The sequence below is a fragment of the Varanus komodoensis genome, unplaced genomic scaffold (assembly GCF_004798865.1).
Source record: "Varanus komodoensis strain SLA01 unplaced genomic scaffold, ASM479886v1 scaffold6_2, whole genome shotgun sequence".
NCBI classification, from domain to species: Eukaryota; Metazoa; Chordata; class Lepidosauria; order Squamata; family Varanidae; genus Varanus; species Varanus komodoensis.
Window position 1 is genome coordinate 1,391,869 of NW_025336346.1, and position 21,214 is coordinate 1,413,082.

At 38.6% G+C, this 21,214-nt stretch overlaps 1 protein-coding gene across 3 annotated transcripts in view; it reads left to right on the forward strand.

The window, feature by feature from the left end:
• RBM6 (RNA binding motif protein 6) overlaps positions 1-21,214 on the forward strand; it is a 90,541-nt gene that overhangs the window by 7,118 nt on the left and 62,209 nt on the right. For all 3 annotated transcript variants that reach the window (XM_044451098.1, XM_044451097.1, XM_044451099.1), the window contains exons 2-5: positions 2,489-2,588; positions 10,545-11,862; positions 12,684-12,773; positions 15,577-15,646. In XM_044451098.1, the coding sequence (XP_044307033.1) occupies positions 2,545-2,588; positions 10,545-11,862; positions 12,684-12,773; positions 15,577-15,646 (1,522 nt within the window). In that variant the 5' untranslated portion in view covers positions 2,489-2,544. The remainder of the gene's footprint in view (positions 1-2,488; positions 2,589-10,544; positions 11,863-12,683; positions 12,774-15,576; positions 15,647-21,214) is intronic.

The following is a 21,214-nucleotide window of genomic DNA, read 5'->3' on the forward strand; positions in this document are numbered from 1 at the left end:
AGGATGCTTCTTACATAATACAGGAAAAAAGCTATTCTAGGGGCATTTGGAAATGCCTGTTTCATTTGACAGTATTTGCAAATCACTTTTTTCCTCAGAAGAACTTGCAGTGTGGAAATGTCTCTGTATGCTAGATGTTGGTCTCCCCATTTTGTTGATGGAAAGGAAAGAAAATAAAATTTAGTGGTTTGCTTGCAGTAAATACTAAACTGCAGCAAAGCATCAGATTAGTAGTAATTAAATTATGATTTTATAAGGGGTATGAAGAAAAGTTAATGCAACTAAAATATTTCGTTTTCTGAGTTCAGATAAACTTTACCTTTCAAATAAATAAACTTTCACCTCAGTTTCATTGCTCTTTGCTTCCTCCCGGTCCTTTGAGGCCTAATCAAAGAGACAGGTCCACCAACCTACAAGGAAAGAAGAGACTTAAACCATCTTTATTCTGTTGTAACAGTGCCCCTTAGATGCAAAAAGGTATCTTGTGCTTGCATTTGAGAGTTGTTGTCACAGTTTGCAATCTAGGCCTCATTTGTCCTCAGTACACAAGATTTATAATTATTTGATTCTGTACATGTAAATCATCTATTACCTAGTTTTTAGAAAACATTTTGTGGGAGTAATATATGAACATCTTGTCTGAAACATTTTATGCATAGTTCTAGAAGTAAATATTGCATAATTCATTCTTTTCATTGTTTCCTATTGGAGGAAACAGACTTTCCTTAAAAGTTTTTCTAGTTTTTCCAGGCTTTTCATCTTTGCTCCTGGTTATTTTAGTTGTTTTGTTGTTCTCTCTTTGTTATGTATGTATGGAAACTGGATATATGAGACTGTCTGTGTTTTGCCATGACCAGAAAGAGGTAGTTGTCATTTGTCAGTGAATTCCAGTTCAGAAGCCTTGTACTTTGTCTAAAACTTAAACAGTGTTTGCTTGAGCACTGTAACCCTAAGGGCAAAAATGGAATGTCCTTGGATGAAAATACCTACTAGTTTCTTTGTGTTGCCATTTCTAATGTCTGACTTCTGTCCTTGTGCTCTTTGACAGAAACTATCCTATTTGTCTTTGGTATACTATAGAAATACACTGTTGAAAAGGATAAAAAGTTGCTCTCCAACATCAGAAAATGTAATAATTGTTTATTGTATGTACTTCAAATTTGATTGTCAGATCAATGCAAGTATAGGGCTATTTGAAGTGTGTCTGGGTGTGTGTGTTTCCTGCACAAACTTCATGGGCTAGAGATGAAACGGAATGTGTCTTCAAAGTGGGATGCAAAGAAGGGATCATCTGCAACCCATTACTGGGTTTCTTATGTTGGCAATCTACTGCATCCTAAGTCACTGCTGTGCTGATGTTCTCACTGACTTGATTCACATGTAACAACAAGCCTGAGTATGAGTTGAGTATGGGGTGTTGTTACATGCAAACCCTGCACTATGGTTCAAATTTATTTATTTATAACTTTTATATGCCGTCACTACATGCCCCGGCATCTCGGGACGGGTCACAAACGTACAATTAAAACGATAAAACAATAACAAATTCCATAAAATTGTATGGCTTGTTAACCAGAAACAACCCAGGAGGAGAACCTATGATTTATTGTGAACTTGTTTCTGATGCAAGGCTCACATATAATGCAGGGTTTCAGGTTTGTTGGCTTATTTCCCTCCATGATCAAATGAACCAGCCAATAGGTGAAGATTAGGATGCACTGAACATGCATCAGTTATTCAGAGTTTTAAAAGAAAACTTGCCAGTGTTTCAAGTGAAACACTTAGTGGTAAATTATTTCTTTGCAGTGGCTTTTTAAAGAGGAGTGGAAGTGGCTCTGAATTAAACATGTATTTACATTTAAATAAGGGTTAAATAAGGGTTCATTTGTATGCGGTACAATATGTGTTCTATTGAATCTATTGAATCTTTGTGCTTGCTTTCTCTGTGCCTGTATTCTCAAGTCTTCTGTAACATGTGCATAAATAATAGAATGGTCACATAATAAACCTAGCAGTTATTGGCTTTATCTTTGGATATGGTACTCTGGCTTCAGTTGGGGTTTGCCTTTTAATACTGTAGTTTTAAATTGTTAATGGTTCTGTGAATTCTGGGTAAGTTAGCTTCCTGGGCCTAAATATATAATGTTTGCTGTGGCGTTGGAGGGTCTGATGATGTATTGTTCTGGCTGTTAATGATCAGGCATTCCAATGAAATCTTGGGTCCTTTAAGCCTTAGGTTATGCGGATGACCATTACTGGCAACTGGAAAACTTTTGATTCAAAATAATGAGGTGAAACTTCCTGATATAGGTGTATACTACCTGTGTACACTTCTTGTCTTTTGAATTTTAACTTGCAGGTTCAAATTGGTTGAGCATTCGAGGCTTCTTAAAAATGCTAACGTGTGATGTCTGCTGATTTAAATGTTAGCATACTTTTGGCTGATCAGTTTTAACTAATCTGGCTTTTTCATATTTGTATCTCAAAGACTCTGCAGTTCAATCACAAAAAGAAGACATTTTAGCATTGCCTGTCACAGACAAAATGTGGGGAAACCATCGACCAGCCAACAGAATGGGTCCTTTCCGGTAAGTTACTAAGATGAAATATATTTTTGTAGCAATACTTGTGCCACATATGCAAATGATGGAAAAGCTTTGCTTCATATAGGTCGTTGAGGATAAAGATGTAGCTTGTGTATCAACCTTGAGAATTAAATAGTGTCTGATAAAATCTGTGCTTCAGGAGTCTTAAATAGGCAGGATACAGGAGAAGTGTACCTCAAAAAATAGGAATAGGTACAAGTTTTTATTGGTTCTGTATCTTAGATGTACTAGTAAAAAACCTTTTTGAGCTCTTGGCTATAACTCTGGAAAAGAAACTGGAAGGCATAATGAAATGGAGTATCCACAGAGGGCATGGTTAGCTAGAACCCTGAACAGAAACCTACCATATGGCAGTAATTCTGTTGCAGGTCTATTGTACATACCAATAGTAAGCTGAATTCTCAGAGTGTTACTTGAAATTTAGCCAACATAGCACCATCTGCACATAAGTGGAGGAAGTATCAGAAGTCTTGGGGGAACTCAGAGGTTTATTGACATATAAATTATCCTTGGTAGAGGGGGAATATAATGGGGTATCTGGGAAGAGCACGTGCTTAGGTGGCTGAAACCCTGAACAGGAGCACTCCACACTGTGACATTTTGTTGCAGGTCCCACTGGTTTGATTTGTTAATAGATGTCAAATATGTCTGCCCTTCTATGTTTTGGATGGCTCCTTCACTGTAATTGCTTCCAGGTGCAGGGCAAGACAAGATATCTCTTGCTTCAGAACAGTGTTTTGAAAATAAGTTTTGGAACGAAATATAATTAAACTTGAGTGCAGTTTTTGAAATTGCATTCAGAGATATGAGGGGGGAAATGTTCAATATGCACTGCATAACTGGAGATTCTTGAGGCTTATCTAGACTTTTTTTCAAGCTTAACATATATATGGGAGGGATGAACATGTTCATTTCCTTGTTAGATGAGCAAGTATATTAATGAAATCTAAATGCCAAGAAGAAGTGTTTCATGAAGTTTTGGCAGGTGTCTGCCAGAAATAACTTTCTCTTTGGTGTCAGTGTATGCCATATGCTCATGGAAGAAATATATCTGCATGGATTTGCTGAATGTAATGAAATAGCATGCCTGCGAGTAGGTTTTGCTGTGATGCTACTTTGCTGTAGGTTACTGGAACATTGCATGTCATGCCTTGTATTAGTGCATGTTTGTGGAGCATTTGGGATTTTAAACTCCTAAAATATTTATGAAAAGCAGTCATATTTGGAAAGGGAGTAATTTCCCCCTTCTTTTAATACCAGAACCTGGTATCATCCCATGGAGTTGATGGGTAGGATATTAAGAACATATAAAGAAAGGTAATTCTTCACATGTGCTGTGAAATTCACTTCCACAAGATGTAGGGATGGCCACCAATTTGGGTGGGCTTAAAAGGGGATTAGACGAATTCCTGGAGGAGAAGGCTGTTAGCACTACAGTATACCCCTGTGAAGTTGCGCTTCAGCGTTCGCAGCTTCAGTCTTTCGCAGGATTTTTCTCCAAGTGAGTCCAAGCCAGTCTCCTTGCGAGTAAGCTGGCACCTCGCCATGCGGCGGCTTACTCTCAAGGAGATCGTTTCCTCTGAGTTTGGACTCATTCCGAGAAAACAACCTCTGCGTGCGCCCGCCCTTGCCCCTGCCTCGCCCTGCGTGTGTACGTGCTCGCTCTCCAGCCCGGCCTGTGGTTTGTTATGTTTTATATAGTAGCATTCATTTGCATTTACATGAGAAGCTAAGTCTGCATTATGGAAAGGACAGAATAAGAAAAAATGGATTGAATGTAAGTCAAGGGGGTTCTTAGATTTGCAGTATGTGCCAACATAAGCCTCTGCATATGAAAGTCTTAAATGAGGATAGTGACAGATAATGGTTTTCTGAAGGAAGGATTGCTGCTTGTATACTGCTTGCATATTAATCTCTCAGGTTTTGCACCAAATTCGCGGTTTTTCACAATTTGCGGGTGCTTTAGGAATGTAACCCCTGCGAATTTCGGAGGACTACTGTACATGCTACCTCTAGTTTCAGAGGCATTACATCTATCCTTTCTGCACCTGTTACTGGGAAACATTGGTAGTGGTGTTGTTGCAATCATGTCCTGCTTTCAGTTTCCAATGAGCAGTTGGTTGATCACTGAACTAGATAAACTAGATCATAGGGCTCTTCTTATGTTCTTTTTATGCTCTATCACATTGTAAACATTTGAATATGGGGATAGTTAAAGAGACAGAAATCACATTCATTTGCATTCAACTGTTGTAAACTGCCCAAGAAGCTTCAGCTGTGGAGTGGTATGGAAATGAAATATATTCATTGGTTTTGAGAAAAGTCTTGAAGAGTTGAATATTTAATGTACAGTCATTAGCTGTGGAGAAAGATGTGCAAGCTTCATGCTTGCAAACATATTAGATGGACACAAAGCTGTGAATGTGCAGATGATAGACAAAGAGGCTAGAGAATTTATTGCTGCCAATTAAGACAGAGGTAATATAGCTGAAAGTTGAAAAAATGAATTCAGAATTGCTGCACATTTGGATAGTATGATCAATGCACACAAGGACTGAATAGTCCTTAGCAAGCCTATTAATCTTGATAGTAATGAGTCTCAGCATCCTTACTATTAGATATAGATGTTTCCAAGTTTGCTTTAATGCCATGTGCCTTCCAGTATGAAAAAGGTAATGAGCAGTTCTCTCAGTGTCTACCGTTATGCTATTAAAATCCATATATGTTAGCAGTGGATTTTATATGGATTAACATATGTTAACACTGGATGTTACAAGTTAGATTTAATTTATATCAAATTGATTTAAATCACCAGTTTACACCACACGGAGAGCCAGTGTGGTGTAGTGGTTAAGAGCGTGGGACTGGGACTCAGATGATCTGGGTTCTAGTCCCCGCTCAGCCATGGAGCCAACTGGGTGACTTTGGCCAGTCACAGACTCTCAGCCCAACCTACCTCACAGGGTGGTTGTTGTGGGGATAAGATGCAGGAGGAGAATGATGTAAGCTGCCTTGAACCCTTTGTAGGAAAAAGGCAGGATATAAATAAATAAATAAATAAATAAAATAATCAGTAGGACTAGATTTAAATCATGGTTTTCTACAAAAAGAATCATTCTTGCTGGTATAATCTTAATATTTGCAATCAGATGAAGGTTTCATTTTCAGAATAACAACTTTTCAGATTAGTTTTACACTTATATAAAAATACTTACATCAGAAATAGATGATTAAATTATTGCAAGGTGTTTGCATTTTATACACATGCCTGCCTTACCCATAGGTAGAAGAACTTCTTTAAAATATTCCCATACTGGTTCTCTTTTATGGCCAGCTACCATTAGAGGTTTTCTCCTCCAGAGAAAGAATAATATTATAAACCTCAGACTATATACAAAAAGTTCCAAAGACTTACGGAGTATTCTGCTCAAAAGGTTTCACTTTTGCTTTTACTGCTTGCCACTCCCCTTTGCACTTAGCTTCTTGTGGAGATCTATTCCACTGTATATCCACTCCCAACAGTCTTGTATTCATTGAATTTTTTGAAACTCAGCACTTAAGAAGCAAGAGGTTGATTCTGTGTACATAGATTTGCAAAGGAACAATGGGATTAAGGTCTTTTTCTCAAGTCTGTGTGTTTATTTTATAACATTTTTGCTGTGAAGACAAGGCATGTGATTCCTGCAGGCACAAATTCACAGTTTTTAGATCTGTAAAATCAAGCATCTGTGATAATATCTTCTAGATAGAAAAAAATAATCTTACTGAAACTTCATGAAGAGCATGACTTGTGAATGCATTAATGGAATTCATTTACCAAAAAACTTAAACTGCATGAATATACAGCTTCATGCTACATAATTAATAACTAATCCTTATGTTCATGTTGAATAACCTTTGGATTCCTATGTATCTTAAATGGAAAACTATCTTTAGGTAGATTTTTCCTCAAAAGCATTTTATTAAAAAAAATCAATTTAAATGTAAAAATCTGATATTTTTTATTTTTTTAAATCATTTTTTCCACTCTGGGATGTTAACATATGTTAAGGAATAACTTTGGGTGTAGCAAGAGAAATGCCACTCAGTTTGTCATGAGCAGAAGAGATGGGCCATAGCTTGTTGGTACAGCACATGCTTTTCATAAAGATGCCCCATGTTCTGGTATCTGGTATCTCTAGTTAGGGCTGGAAAAATCTTGGAAAGTGCTGCTGTAGATGGACCAGTGATCTCAGTATAAAGCAGCTTCCTATGTTTATGCAGCATTGCAATGAAAATGCATATATGGTGGTGATGAGGTACAGATGAAATATGGAATAAGTCTAGCTTTGAGGGTGCTAAATGATACAAAAAAGATGATTTTTGATGTATGTTTATTAAAGGCAAGAATTTATAGTTATAACTCTTAGAAATGATTGTAGAAGAAACTTTGTTCTTTGCTTCTGTTGGATGTACAACCATTGCTCAATGTAATTTAAAACTTTTATTTCAGACCTATACTTTTGGAAAGCTTTTCAAAATTGTGTTGATATTTTACACCTGGATGCAGTGATAACTGGAGACTGGCTCTTTAGTCTGAGTTTTGGAGCTTTCCGGTTTTTTCCCTACTAGCAATAGCCCCTAATTTTCTTCTGCTTGTGGCTGTGTACATGGTTAATTAGGTAACCTTCCAGAACAGTACCCTGTAGCTGTAGCAGAGTCTGGGACTAGTCCTGCAAGTACCAGGGCTGTTATTCTGGGGCTTGGCCAACAGAAGGAGCCCTGGAGCTGCCCAGATCCTGACACACTGGAACACACTGCCCCAGAAAGTGATAGGCTCTCCCTCACTGGAGACACTTACTCGTAAGCAGAAGATGGAAGGCCATTATGAGGTATGCCATAGCTGCACCTGCATTTTAGCTACTCTTTTGAACAGGGAGTTGAACTAGATGGACTCCAAGTAAACATGGCTCCATGAATTTGTGAACCGTTTCTCACTGGACTCATGCTCACCATATACATGGAGAATCAGTGAGAAATCCTTATTTGTGTATATTTTCCAGACTCTCTCTAAGAACATAAACACACTGCTAAATTAGATCAAGGATCCATTTAGGCCAGCAGTCTCTTTCTCAATGTCTAGCTAGATGCCACTAGAAAGGCTTCAGGCAGGTCATTAGGGCAACCGTTCTTCCCTGGTGAGTATCCATCTACACAAGTGACTGGCACCTATGGCTATGAATTATACTTTTTCTTATGAAGAAATGTTTTCCTTTTTCTTGAATTAGCAATTTAATTAGGTAACCTTGAATTCTAGTAATTGAGAAAGATCTTTCTCTTTATGTATTATTCTTAATAAGTCCCCCTGTCCCGATAACCTTTCTTGGTTGTCTATTTTCTAAACTAAAACATTGAAAGAGACAACTTAGCTTTTCCTTGTTGGGAAGGTGTTTCACCTGCATAATCATTTTGGTTGTCCTTTTCTGCACCTTTCCCAGCTCTGCATATCTCTTTTTTGAGGAAATGTACATGGTATTCCAAATTTGGCCACAGTGTAGATTTATATTAAAACATGATAGTCTTATTTTCAGCCTCTTTTTAATTTCCATTATTCAGTTTGCCTCTTTCATTGAGTTCTTGGGTTTATAAACTGTCTACCATGATTCTAAGAGCTTTTCTGTTTAGTTTAGAATCATCAGTGTGCATGTATGAAAGTGAGATATGAGTGATTTAAGAGACAATTTCCAGAAGTTGGGATATTTTGTTCCTACTGTGCATCTTACATTGTGTTCACTTACATTGGATCTCAGTTGCTGTTTTGTTGTTCATTCATCCATTTTAAAAAGATCCATTTTTAATTCTTTAGTCTTTAGAATTTACTGTCTTGATCACTCTTTCATCTGCATTTTATTAATGTTAAACAGCACCAGCTCTAATGTGGTTCTCAAGAGAAACTCCACTGCTTGTTTCACCCTACTGTGAAAACTGTATTCATCCAGAACTGCAGAATCTGGGGTGGAATCTGATTTAGGTGAATTCTATTGCCATCATTATCTGCAGAGTGTTGCTTTAGAAGTATTGAGAGAAACCTGAATGAGAAAATCTAAAAATGTAGACTAGATGGTAGTAAAATGTGCGTTGTATTGGTACTATTTAAGCAGAGCAGATTCTTTCTCCCTCATTCATTCCCCATGCACCCTTGAACTCTGCAGCAGAAGGTTGGGTGACCTTCTAGAGGAGATTTGGAGTGGCATGGGGGAGAAGAGGTAGGTGAAGTCCCATTGCACAAGTGCAAGTCCACTCCTGCTATGTTGAGAGAGTTCAGTGTTAGTGTAATTGGATGGCTCTCTGATATGAAGGGCATCCATCAGAAATCAAGAGCCATGCTGAATCAGACCCAAAGTCTGTCTAATTTAGAATTCTGTTCATGCAAGTGGCCAACTAGCTATCCCCATGAAACCTACAAACAGGACATAAGTACAATAGCATCCCCCCCATGTTCCCCAGCAACTAGTGTACACAGGTACTGAAGATGGGACATAGCTGTCAAGGCTGGTAGCCATTGATAGTTCTCTCCTTCAGGAATTTGTTCAGTCCCCCTTTAAAGGCTTCCAGATTGGTTCTTATCACATTCCTTACTTTTGATAACGGGGAAAGAACTCAACCACTGGAATAGCTGCTCTTTTTTAAAACAGAAGAAAACAAATCAAAACAAAATGCTTACTATGTATGTACCCTGCTGGGTGTCCCTTAGGACCAAACTTGACATTACATTTTTTTTTACTTCTTTGATGTGCATGTTTTTCCATGAATAGTCACTGTAGGCTTTTCCAGTTCATATCAAGAACATAGCAGGAGCAAAGAGTTAATGCTGTCCTCCCCCATGCTACAGTCCCAATTTAGTCTTCTCTGCCGGGTGCTTATGGAGAGCAAAGCATGTACAGCAGAATGCTTACATCTGGGTTGGTTTACAGAGAATTCCGTGGGCCTGCTTGGCAAATACATATCTCTGCTGTAGTTTAACAACCTGAGAAAATGGTACAAAATGTATGTGTCTCAATAGTAGGACTAGCAAGCAGAGTCCTACTCTTCCTTGTGTTCACTCAATGCATAGAAGGAAATGTCTGAAGAAGCTTATTTTAAGCTGTATTCTTATACCTGAAGCATACTTAAAATATATTTTAGAATTTTACAAGTTCATTTTCCTGGAAAGTTGATTTTGTAGCATTTTTGATTTTGTCAATAGATTCTTAAAAGCATGTTCTCAGTTTTCTGTGTCCTGAGAATGACATTTTATTTTAATGGTAAAATAAGTTTTTTCAGACCACTTGCTTGATTATACATTTTGACAGACCATCTTCATTACTAAAAGAATGTGTGCAGCTCAGTGTTTTTCTGTCTGAGGTCTATTTTCTATATCTGAAAAATACCAAAGTGTAAGTAATGTTGTTGTGGAATAATGTGGTGTTCTTCCATCAATGACTGGTAATTTTTGTTTTTGATATATGGTCATGAAGACTATTAATCACAATTTTTATGACTATTCCATGAAATATTCCTTCATAAATCATTATAGAAGACCCTAAAATATAATTCCTTTTTAAGATGGTGGTAACATTGGATTTAATGAGAATTCACAGATTGTAGAGACATATGTGGTGACTTTTTAAACAGAACTCTCTAAACAACCCAGCTGCATGCACTGTGAGACTATGTACATTGTTACGTTCATTAACTCATTAATATTTCAGGTTCCTCTGGGAATTATGGTGAAATGGGAGTACGCAAGTTTACTTATCACGTCTGTCGTATGCTACCTCCTCTTAAACTTCCAAACATCACTATCTTCTGCGGATCTTACTGTTGAACAGCTCTGTTAAAAGTTTAGAGAAGAACATGCTGATGTGTAGGTTACAAACTCGAAGGACATTATGAATAACACTGTCTTTATTTCTACAGTGGGAGCCAAGAAGAAAGATTTGCTCCCGGGTGGAACAGGGATTACTCTCCTCCTCCCCTTGATAGTCTTGCTCAAGAAAGACACTCTGGCAACTTCTCTGGCAGAGAATCACTTCCTTTTGATATCCAGGGACTCCCAGGCATCCACAATCCTCAGTTTGCCAACAGAGAGGAACCTTCTTTCAGCTTTGGAGGTAGAGATGGACCACGTAGCGACTTCAGAGGTGAGGAGGGCCACTTACATGATTTTGGAGGCAGAGATTACCCACCTTCTGACTTCCAGAGTAGAGATGATTCACACTTGGACTTCAGAGGCAGGGTGCCACTCCTTCCAGACTATAGAGGCAGGGAGATGTATCCAGGGGATTTCCAGGACAGGGAAGGGCAGTCTGTGGATTATAGTGGAGGAGACATTCCTCCTATGGATTACAGGAATAGGGAGGCATTCCGTATGAACTACAGGGATAGGGAAGCTCACGGTATCAACTACAGGGGCAGAGATGATGCTCCATCAGATTTTCGGTCAAGGGGAACATTTGATTTAGATTTCAGAAATAGAGATGGATCTCATCCACACTTTCGGGCAAGAGACATCTCTGAACAGGATTACAGGGGCAGAGAGCAATCATACTCAGATTTTAGGAAAAGAGATATACCTGATACAGACTTGAGGGGTATGGGTTCAGCTGACTTGGACTTTAGAGACAGGGACGTACCCCATTCAAATTTCAGAAACAGGCCCAAATCCCAGGCTGATCAGGATTTTAGGAATAGGGATGTGCCGCCACCTCTGGATTTTGCAGACAGGGAGATGCCCTCAGCAGACTCAGACGTTGTGGATTTCCAAAACAGTCAATCTACAGTACCTCCAGCAGATAGAGAATGCAAGATAGAAGAGGCTGTACATGTTGTTGGAAAGAGGTCTTCCTTGGGTGTTCCAAACGAAGAGTTTCCACAGTCAGAGCCAAGAGCCAGAGAAGAAGAATCCCAAGGACAGAATCCTGAGGCTGAACCTTCTGTAGAATTTCAAAATAGCCGCGGTCCTCTTCCCACTCTTCAGGACCAAGATAAGCCTCCACAGGCCTTTGTTAGCACTCAGGACCTTGCTACAGGTGAACAGCAAACACCTGAATCATCTGGTCTTGGACTGAAGGAAAAAAGTGATCTGGATTTCCTTGGGCGGCAGGATACAGACTACAGAGGCATTGAGTATCGAGATGTAGATCATCGACTGCCAGGAAGTCAACTCTTTGAATATGAACATGGCAAGTCCTTCGCAGAAGGGAAATCTTCCAAAGATTCTCAGATAGATCTTCAGGTATGTGACGTGTTAAAAAATTTATACCTGGAAGAATGTCGACAGAATATTTTGGAGAAGCTAATACCATTTAATTGAAATAAAAGCCACATGTTTTCTTTGTCTGTTAATTATACCACCATCGGTATATTTAAAAATAATTAAGGTATTCCAAAGCAGTGTTATAGAGATCTTTAATGTCTAGATTTTCTCAGACAGATTGTTTTTCTTTGCTTCCTAAAAACTGATATTCCTTATTCATTTTTGACAGTTCAGAGTGATAGACACAGTGGTGCTTATTTGAAATTATGTTGTTGTTTGAACATCTCTAGGACTAAAGTATATAATTACCATATTTTTCTGTCTATAAGATGCCTCCATGTATAGGATGCCCCCCACTTTTCTTAATGATCTCCGAGCGAGTGAGCAAGCTGCTGCTGCGCACGTGTGCACGCCGCCTTGCTGCCTCACCACGCGCCCGCGCTGGTCCCCCCGCAGCACGCCTGCAATCGCGCCAGTCTCCTCCCTGAGCGTGCTCGCCTTCCCCCAGCACTCCCGCGCCCACTTCCCTCAGCACGCCTGCGCCCCCCCCCAGTGCACTTGTGGTTCTCCTCTCGGCCCCCTGTGTATAAGTCGCCCCTCCATTTTTAGGTAAATATTTTTAAGAAAAATTTCGTCTTATACATGGAAAAATACAGTAATCTGCTGTACTAGCAATCATATGCCCTATTTATAACAGATTCAGTGAACTGAAATAGCTTTAACTTACTGTGTTCAAGTGTTGTACATTGCCTCAGCTTTATTATTGTCTTTAAAATTCTCTTAAATTTTTTATCTTGAAGGACCAAGATTACAGGACCTGCCTCAAAGATATTAAACCAAGCAAGCTGATTCGACTAGGAAGAGTTCCTGAAACTGCCACAAAAGATGATGTAAGTAGTTATTCACTCCACCACTGAATCTTACCTAGCAATACTGATATTCTGTATTAACAGTTTTCCCAACAGGGAAATAACTTCCATATATATATATATATATATATATATATATATATCCCCCTGTAATTTAACAAAGTGCTAACACTGTAGCTATCTATGATAGTTAATCTACCCTGCAGTGTTTGCATGAATCATTGTCCTTGACAATTTTGATTATTTTTACCTAAAGCATTTTAATATCCCATTTTTAATATCCAGTTTTCATCATGTAATTGTTGTACATGGTAATTAGTTGTAAATAAGAAATTTTTTGGCACTGTGATTCATACATCCTTACATCTAAAAAGCTGGTGACACCCTTAATTAAAAAAACTATATTACAAAATAAAACCAAAATAGCTGAGTATGTTTCATTTCTTAGAGTATGGGAATGAAAGTCCAAAGTCTAAAGCAATTATTAGCTTTTAATTTAATTCCAGGGGGATAGCTTTGCTAGTCTGTTGGGTGGAGGTTAGAGGGAATCTTGCAGCAACAACAAAAACCTGGTGACACTTTGGAGATAAGCACATTTATTATTGCATAAGCTTTCATTGGCCTGAGCCAGTTTGATCTGATATATGATAAGACAGAGGGCCATGCTAACCCACCCTGACAATGAGCCACGGTAGGGTGAGTGCTGTTTGAACAACCCATGCTGTGCCTATAGACAGTGTGGGATGTTTGCTTCCTCCCTGGCCTTTTTGCCTTGGACCTCCTGTGAGTATCCCAAGATACTCAGTGGCATGGCCTGCTCCCTGAAGCTGTTATTATGAACACTTGCCACATTTTGGCCCCTTTAATTTGTATGTTATCAGATTTTGCAAAGTCCAGGTTGAAAGTCATTTTTCACAGTCTCTGTTTTGATGCCAATTAAAAACCGTTCAGGGTGCTGTTTAAAACCGTTTAATATTTTTTAAAATGTGCTAACAATGTGCACAAATATTTTTGCTTTACTTTAATTTTTAGTTATTTAGCTGCACTTGGGCAGACTTGCAGACAAGGAAACAGGGAACCTTGGCTGGACAATATCCAGGGGGATCCCTGCTGTCTAATTGCAACAAGGACCAATCCTGTCTCTTGTTCAGCCAGGGCTTGAAATAGAGCTTTTCTTTCCATTGCTTTTTCTTGATAGCTTTCAAAAGGAAGATTTTCTGCAGAAAGTAAAGACCCGTGGATTGTTTGCTCATGGAAGTGCGGCCACTTCATGACAATTCCTCATTTGTTTCTCCAAGACTAGCTGCTTGAGAAAGTTCAGACATGCAGCCCAGTCCCTTTCTTTGGGGAAAAGTGGCTGTCAAAATGGAGATTGTGAAAGCTGCCTGCCAAGCTGCACTATGCTCTTTAAATAAAATGGATGAAGGAAGAAAAAACTGCAGTAAGCCAAAAGCAACTCATGAATGTGGTGGAGAGGACAGCAAGCTAATGTCAGCCTCCTGTTTTAAGGGTTTGTTGCACTCACAGTGGGTAGTCGTGTCATCCAAACTTGGGCAACCAACCCCACTGTAGGTTCAGGGAAGTGGCTAACAACCTTTTTAGCAAGAGCAACAAAACCCCTTGCAATTCTTTCCAAACTCAGCCAGGCAACCACCAGTGCCAGCAGTCCAACTGATGCCAATGCAACAAGGTGGAGTGACTGTCACTGGCTCAGTGTCTCCCTCCGTGATCATGAACAAGCTGTCAAACTGAGGCTTCCTTTTAATTTGTGTGTGTGTGGTGGGTGGGGAGGTACTGGATTAATCAGGATTTTTTCCACAGACTTGTATATATGTATGAATGTGCAAATGGTCTTGTTTTGTTTTTGTTTTTTTTTAAGGAAGCCTAAGCTTTGGTAGCTTTACAGCTTTACATACTTTTATAATGGTAGTGGCACAGACGTTTCCCCCTTGGAAATAGGTGGAACAGTTTCAATACAATGGGAAGAGTCAGGCCCAGCTAAAACAGTAGAGGATCTTTTTGCAAAGGGATGATCTACTGACTACCCACTTTTGCAAGCAAGATTTGTGGCTGTGCTTTCTGTTGACAGTCTGCTGGCAGGCTCTCTGGGACAATGCCCATGCTGAGGGCCTACTGTGGTTTTATAGCAGGCATTCTGCAGGCCATTGCCCGGGCGTGGCTGTGCAAATGTCTGCTACAAAATCAATTTAAATATTTTTACACATTTGAGTTGCAACATTATGTGTCATTTAGCAACTCTGAAGTGTCTATCACTAGCTGTCAACTCAGATTGCAAAGAGTGATGCACAGGAAAAAGGTGGCGGGCAGGGGCAAAAGCTGTGGAGAGCAAAAAGGGCTTGGATGCATGGTGGGGAAAGAGGTGAAGAACCTTTAGCTGCCAAGGCCCTTGGGATACTGGCTGTGGGGGAAGAGGGAGTTGATCCACTGTGAACCAGAAGAACTCACTTTAAATAGCTTGTTTGCTTGGTGCATTTTTGTGACATGGAAACCCACCCATGCTCTTCTGTTTTCGGATTTTCATTTCCATTTATGCTAAGTAGAAATTGGGGTAAAACATAATTTAAATGTCATTTTAATTGTTAATATTATTTATTGATTTTATATCTTTGGCCAGGACATCTCCAATTATATTGTTTTATATGTTTAATTGTGTAATTATTTTTGTTGTGAGCTGCCCCGAGGCTTTGGCGAATGGGGTGGCATAGAAGCTTGCTAAATAAATAAATAAATAATGGTTATTCTGTGGGAAATGTTAATGATGAAGACTTTGGTAATTAACACAGCACTTGGTTTGCCTTTGTAGATTCTCAACGCTTTCCAAACTTGTGATGGGACACCAGTGAAGAACCTGCGCCTAAAAGATTATACTACAAGTGAGAATATTTTCAGTATTTTTTGTGTTGGGTGGGGTATACATTAAAACTTCAGAAAAATTGTATTAGATAACCCATTTTGTCTTGTAATTACAGATTTTTTTGCTGATTTCCTAGATACTATTGAGGTTTAAATGAGAACTATTGAGTTGGGTCATCTAGTTTGTCCCCTTGCATTCTGCGGCATTGATGGCTTCTGGCACAAGCTTGCAAGTATGCTGTAAACTGCCTGTGCTAGCTGTACATTAGCCATGAGTTTAGATATCAATGAAAGACTGAAAACAAAGGTCTTCAAAAGCTGATAGTGTTTATCTTCCAATGGATGATGATGATTAAGTCTTCTTCTTGGGCAAGCTTTTGTCATAGCCCTGAAACAGTTGTCCTATAACAACCTCTTTATAAATAGAGATGTATCTGTTCCTGCAGCATCAAATGTAGATAATTCTAAATTGGTCAATGGATGGTTTCCAGATTTATATATTGGATAATTTTTCTTGTTTCTAAGGTGGCTCGTCCTGGCTTTACTTCCTATGTTTTGGACTGTTACCTGAATGAATTTTGTAAGGGTGGGGAGGCAAAGTTAAACGTGATAGGGAATGTAGAAAACTAAATTGGAGTTACAAAGTGGGAAGATATGCTGGAGGGAAATGGAAAGAAGTTCTGAAAGCCTTTTTTCTTTTTGATGAAGTCTGATTCGAACTTCAGCACCTTGGCTATTGGATGGTATAGAAATGAAATAAACATAAATCTTCTTAACGTTTTAGTATCTGAAACATCTGTAACACTTCTATAAAACTATTGTATATAGCCTATTGGGTGCCTTGTGATAAATACAACTTATCATTAGGGTAGCTTTTTATGTCGGATTCCAATAGTTTTCTTATAGAGATGAGTTACCCTATATTACAGCTTTTTTATTTTAAGACAGCTGCTCTTGTAGTGACTCCCAAACCTGCTTTCAAGATTGCTGAGTTCAGAATCATTTGGGGGGACTTGGCATAAGTGCAGTTTAAAGGGAAACAAAATTTAAGAATTGTTTCTGGATTTTCACAGCATTTAGATGCTTTTAGGCTGCATCATAAAAAGAAATAATGTAGTAAATGAAGTTTTTCATCTCTTTCATAGGAAATAATTGCACTATTCAAATGTAATCTCAGGCCAAAGTTTTTTATTTTGAGCACAAACTGCATGTTGGTACACCATTTTTCCCCTTGCCCATGGACATTAAAAACCTTGATCACAGTTTGCAACAAGGCATAGTTTGCAGTTTTGTTTGAATCCAGCAAGTATGCGTTATGGAAGCCATCAATTGCATTTCAATCTGGATAACAAAGCACAATTGAAATAAAACTTGTAGGCAAAAAAAGCCATTTGTTGTGTTAGTACAAAACTGTAGACTATGGTTTGCTCTAAACCACGATCCAAATGTAGTAATAATCATTTCATGCACAGTGAAGCAGTATGCAGGCCTTTCTACTGTTTTTGGGAGATCAAACCAGGTTTTGGTATTATGTCTAAATAGGGTCAATAAGTCTACTTTGCCAGAAGCAAACATTTTTCAGTCAGGGAGAGTGTTAGTTGTTTTTCTTACAACATTCATACATCACAGTGACAAAGGAGCCAAAGAGACCTCCTCTAAGTGGGAAGCAGATTTGAGGTTGATAATTTGGTCATAATGTATTTGTTTCTCTGTGGGTATATGTTTACAATATGGTTTTGGTCAAATTTAGAAATGGCATGACAGGTATACTTCATTTTATTTTTAAAAAGTTATATCACATATTTTAGTATTTCTGTTGCCAGGGAGACTGACTGCTGTTACCAGTAAAACAGCATATTAAGACACCACCAGTAATAAAAGCATAGCAGGTGCATGTTCTTACTTATTTTCATGGTATCATGTGATTTCAGTTTGAAAATTTAATTGGAGCTGTTGAGGTGACAAATTCTGGAAAATATACTACAGTGTTTCAGACAAGTGCATTTGGAAATAGGGGTGGAATTATATGTGGATGTAATCATAAGCAGAGTGGTGCCTGAAGTGCTCTAGTGTGCTGCAGAAACCAACACTAATGTAGGACTAAGAGATTTTAGCAGTGTTCTGTTGTTTCATTGAACACCTTCAGTGAAAACATAGGTCAGGTGAATACTCATTAAACCAACAGAAAAATTGAAAGCATGTTGGAGAGAGAAAAATATAATTTATATGGAAGTATAAACTAATATTAATTTGATTTGTATTAAGGTACAAGTATACCAACCAACCTGTTTTTAAATTGTTATTGACAGAATGTGTACCAATTTAACAATGGGATCCAAAGAGCTTCATATGGAAATTGGAAGTGTTTCTGAAGAGAATGTTTGCTGAATTTCTTTTCCAGTTGTAGTCCTCCATATATTGAATGCTGCTCCCGGTTGGTCTTACAAAGTTTGAAGGAGCATGAGATGCTTCAGTGGGAATGGGGCAAACATAGCAGACTGCTTTTTTTGATCCCAGCCTACATCTTAACATTCCATGCACTCAATATCTATGTGCTTGATGGGATCTGAGATCCCCTTGTACAGTCCCATATGCTTTCTGAAAAACTGCCCTCAAACTCCAGGATCCACAAACTGAAATACCTTTCCATCCATTTGCAGACTTTTTGACAAAAGTTTTATCTTTGATCTGAAAATGTGGCAGAAATAGCAAGGAATACATAAGTCAGAGTGTAAAGAAATTTCTAGATTGTTCAATCATCTAAGTTTTGTGGAAAGCAAATTCTATTCTGAGTCATTATGATATATTTGTAAGACAGTACCTAAGAGGTATTCAGTAAATACTGAAAGCAGAAAGGATACAAAATACTTGCTCTCACCTTAAAAGTATGCTCAGATTAAGAGTAGTTGAAAGCACATTGTGTTTTACAACAAGGACGTGGGTTTTATATGAATAATTTTGAAGCTTTTTGTGGGAGATGAGCCATACTCTTACGGGTAGACTTGTGGAATTTTTGCATGGTTGTTCTATTGCTGGTCCGGAACCTTAGGCTTGGGGGTCTTCTGCAATCCCAGTTCATCCACTAAGTTCCTCATTGAACCACATCCATTTCTCCTAACTACAAATCATTGGTGGTTTCCCAGGATTTGTCCAGTCCCACATTATAAAGGGTTGAAATTCTGTCCTTAAGGTTTTGTTACAGTTGGGAATACCTTTAAGCGATTATGTTGGTATTTTGTACTTTGGTTCCACCCTCTTTGCCTCTGTCTCTACTTAGTACCCGAAAAATGCCCCTTAGAGTTTTGTCACAATTGAATTTGGGTTATGGGATGAAAGAAGTTCCTCTCCCTGCTCTGCAAGAACATCTGGGAAGCAAAGAGAAGTTTTTCTGAGTTGATAGGCCTATGCATGTGCATATACATACATTGATGAAGGGATGCTGAACACCCACAGAAAATGGGATGAGTGGAGCTGGGGGAAGCAAACAGTGAAGCTGGTGTAAGGCCAGTGCAACCATGCCAAACCTAACTATGTTATTTGCTACATGTGTGCATACTATAGAATTCTACACCCATGCCATTTGCTTTTTATATGTGCTTATTACCTACACACCTCCCCTCTGCTTGCAGCCATGAGAAGGGGTTAAGAATATGCTTGAAAACCATTTTGTGCTTTTTGAAATAGGAAGCTGTATATAAATGTTCTAAAATATTTATATCCTACAGGCAACAGTTCAACAAATGTTCAACTGTTCAACAAACAGTTCAACAAATAAAGCTACACTAGACTGTCAATCTGTCAATTTACACAATGATTCCAAACATTTTCCGAAGTGTTCAATTTAAAATTATTGCTGGTCACCATGCAGTATCCAGTCTTAAGGAATGTGCTCCAGGACCCCTTGCAGAAGCCATTTCCACATGCCATTTCACTGGCATCTCTAAGTAATTTGGTCAGCTTGGCACAATTGCTTGCATTAATTGTGTAGTTATGCTAGTTCAGACTAGAAGAAGAAGGAAAATTATTCAAATAGAGAGCATGGTTAATGCTCATTAGCTTTACCCAAGATTTGTAGCTGTGTTCATGCAACACAAAAATGGGCAGCTTGTGCCTGGATTTTTTCTAAAGACATGCTAGTGATAAAACAACTAGAATACCAGACTGGGATATTTAAAGCATGGTAGCAAAGGCAGAGGCCTTGCTTTCAGAGCCACAAAATCATACACAGTGGTAGGAGGAGGGTTTGTTGAAGAGACCAAAACTAGCAAATTGAGTATTTCTTGAAAATAATGTAATACTTTGTGGGAAATGGTTTAGCATTATTAAATGACCTTCTTGGATTGCATTTATTTCACTTTTATATACAGTGAAGCAATTAATGGCAAATGCCAAATAAAAGTTCTCTGCCTTTTCGTGTCAAGGTGGATTGATAACTTTTCAGCTACCTTTCATTAGTTGCCTTGGGCAGTTTTGATGGAAAGGTAAGGTAACACTGGAAAAGTGCAAGAGTACTTAAAGTTACATTTGTCTGCGCTGTAACAGCTTTCTTCAAATCCCTATCCTGCTTATTAGACTTCCCCTTAGTTCCATCAGAAAGTAGTTGCATGTAACAAAGCATTCTCTCACAGTTTGCTGCATGATGAACTCTGTTAATACATGTCTGGCAGGCAGGCAGTTTGCATCTTGGTATCCAGTATGCGATGAGGCTCCTGCAGTCACACACTCTAGCATCCTGACACAGGAGACTCCAAGTCAATGGGATCCTTTTATTACAGTAAATCTCACAGTTTAACTTAAAACGCTTCAGAAATAATATAGCTGACATTTTTCTATAGGCATTCTAGTTTTATGAAAATCCAACAGCTATACCTTTGTTGCAACAGATCAGGGTGGGCAGACTTACCCAGTGAAAGAGCCACAATGTTTGAGAGCTGCCAGCAGGTGGTGAGCAGCAAGCAGGTGCCTGTCTTTTAAGATCATCTTTCAGACATTTCATGCTAAGAAAAGGGAACTTGGATGCTACCTGGGGAAAGCTTTCCCTAACATTCACAGATAAGGGTTTAAGGAATGGATCTGAGCAACTCCTAGCTGCTTCTGCAACAAGGGAAGTGATCCTAGAAACAGGCCTGATTCATCTGCGTACTCTCACAGACATCATCATCATTATTATTATTAATATTATTATTATAACATTTCTATGCCGCTCCTTGCCGAAGCCTCGGGGTGGCTTACAACACAATAAGATACATTCAAATACAATAGAACATAATAAATTACCACTTAAATACAAAAATACACTGAGATACAATAATATAAAATTAAAATTAACAGTATAAAATAAGTAAATAAAGAATATAGGAGGAGAAAAGAGACGGAAGAAGAAAGTTGCCCTGGCCAGAACATATATTTTAACAATTAAAATGATGTTTAAATAAAAAGGTCTTTACCTGGCGCCAAAAAACCAGTAACGACGGTGCCAGGCGGACCTCTTTGGGGAGTGAATTCCATAGGTTGGGCGCCACCGCAGAGAAAGCCCTCCTCCGAGTACTTACTCTCCTAATTTCTTTCATGGAGGGATCCCGGAGAAG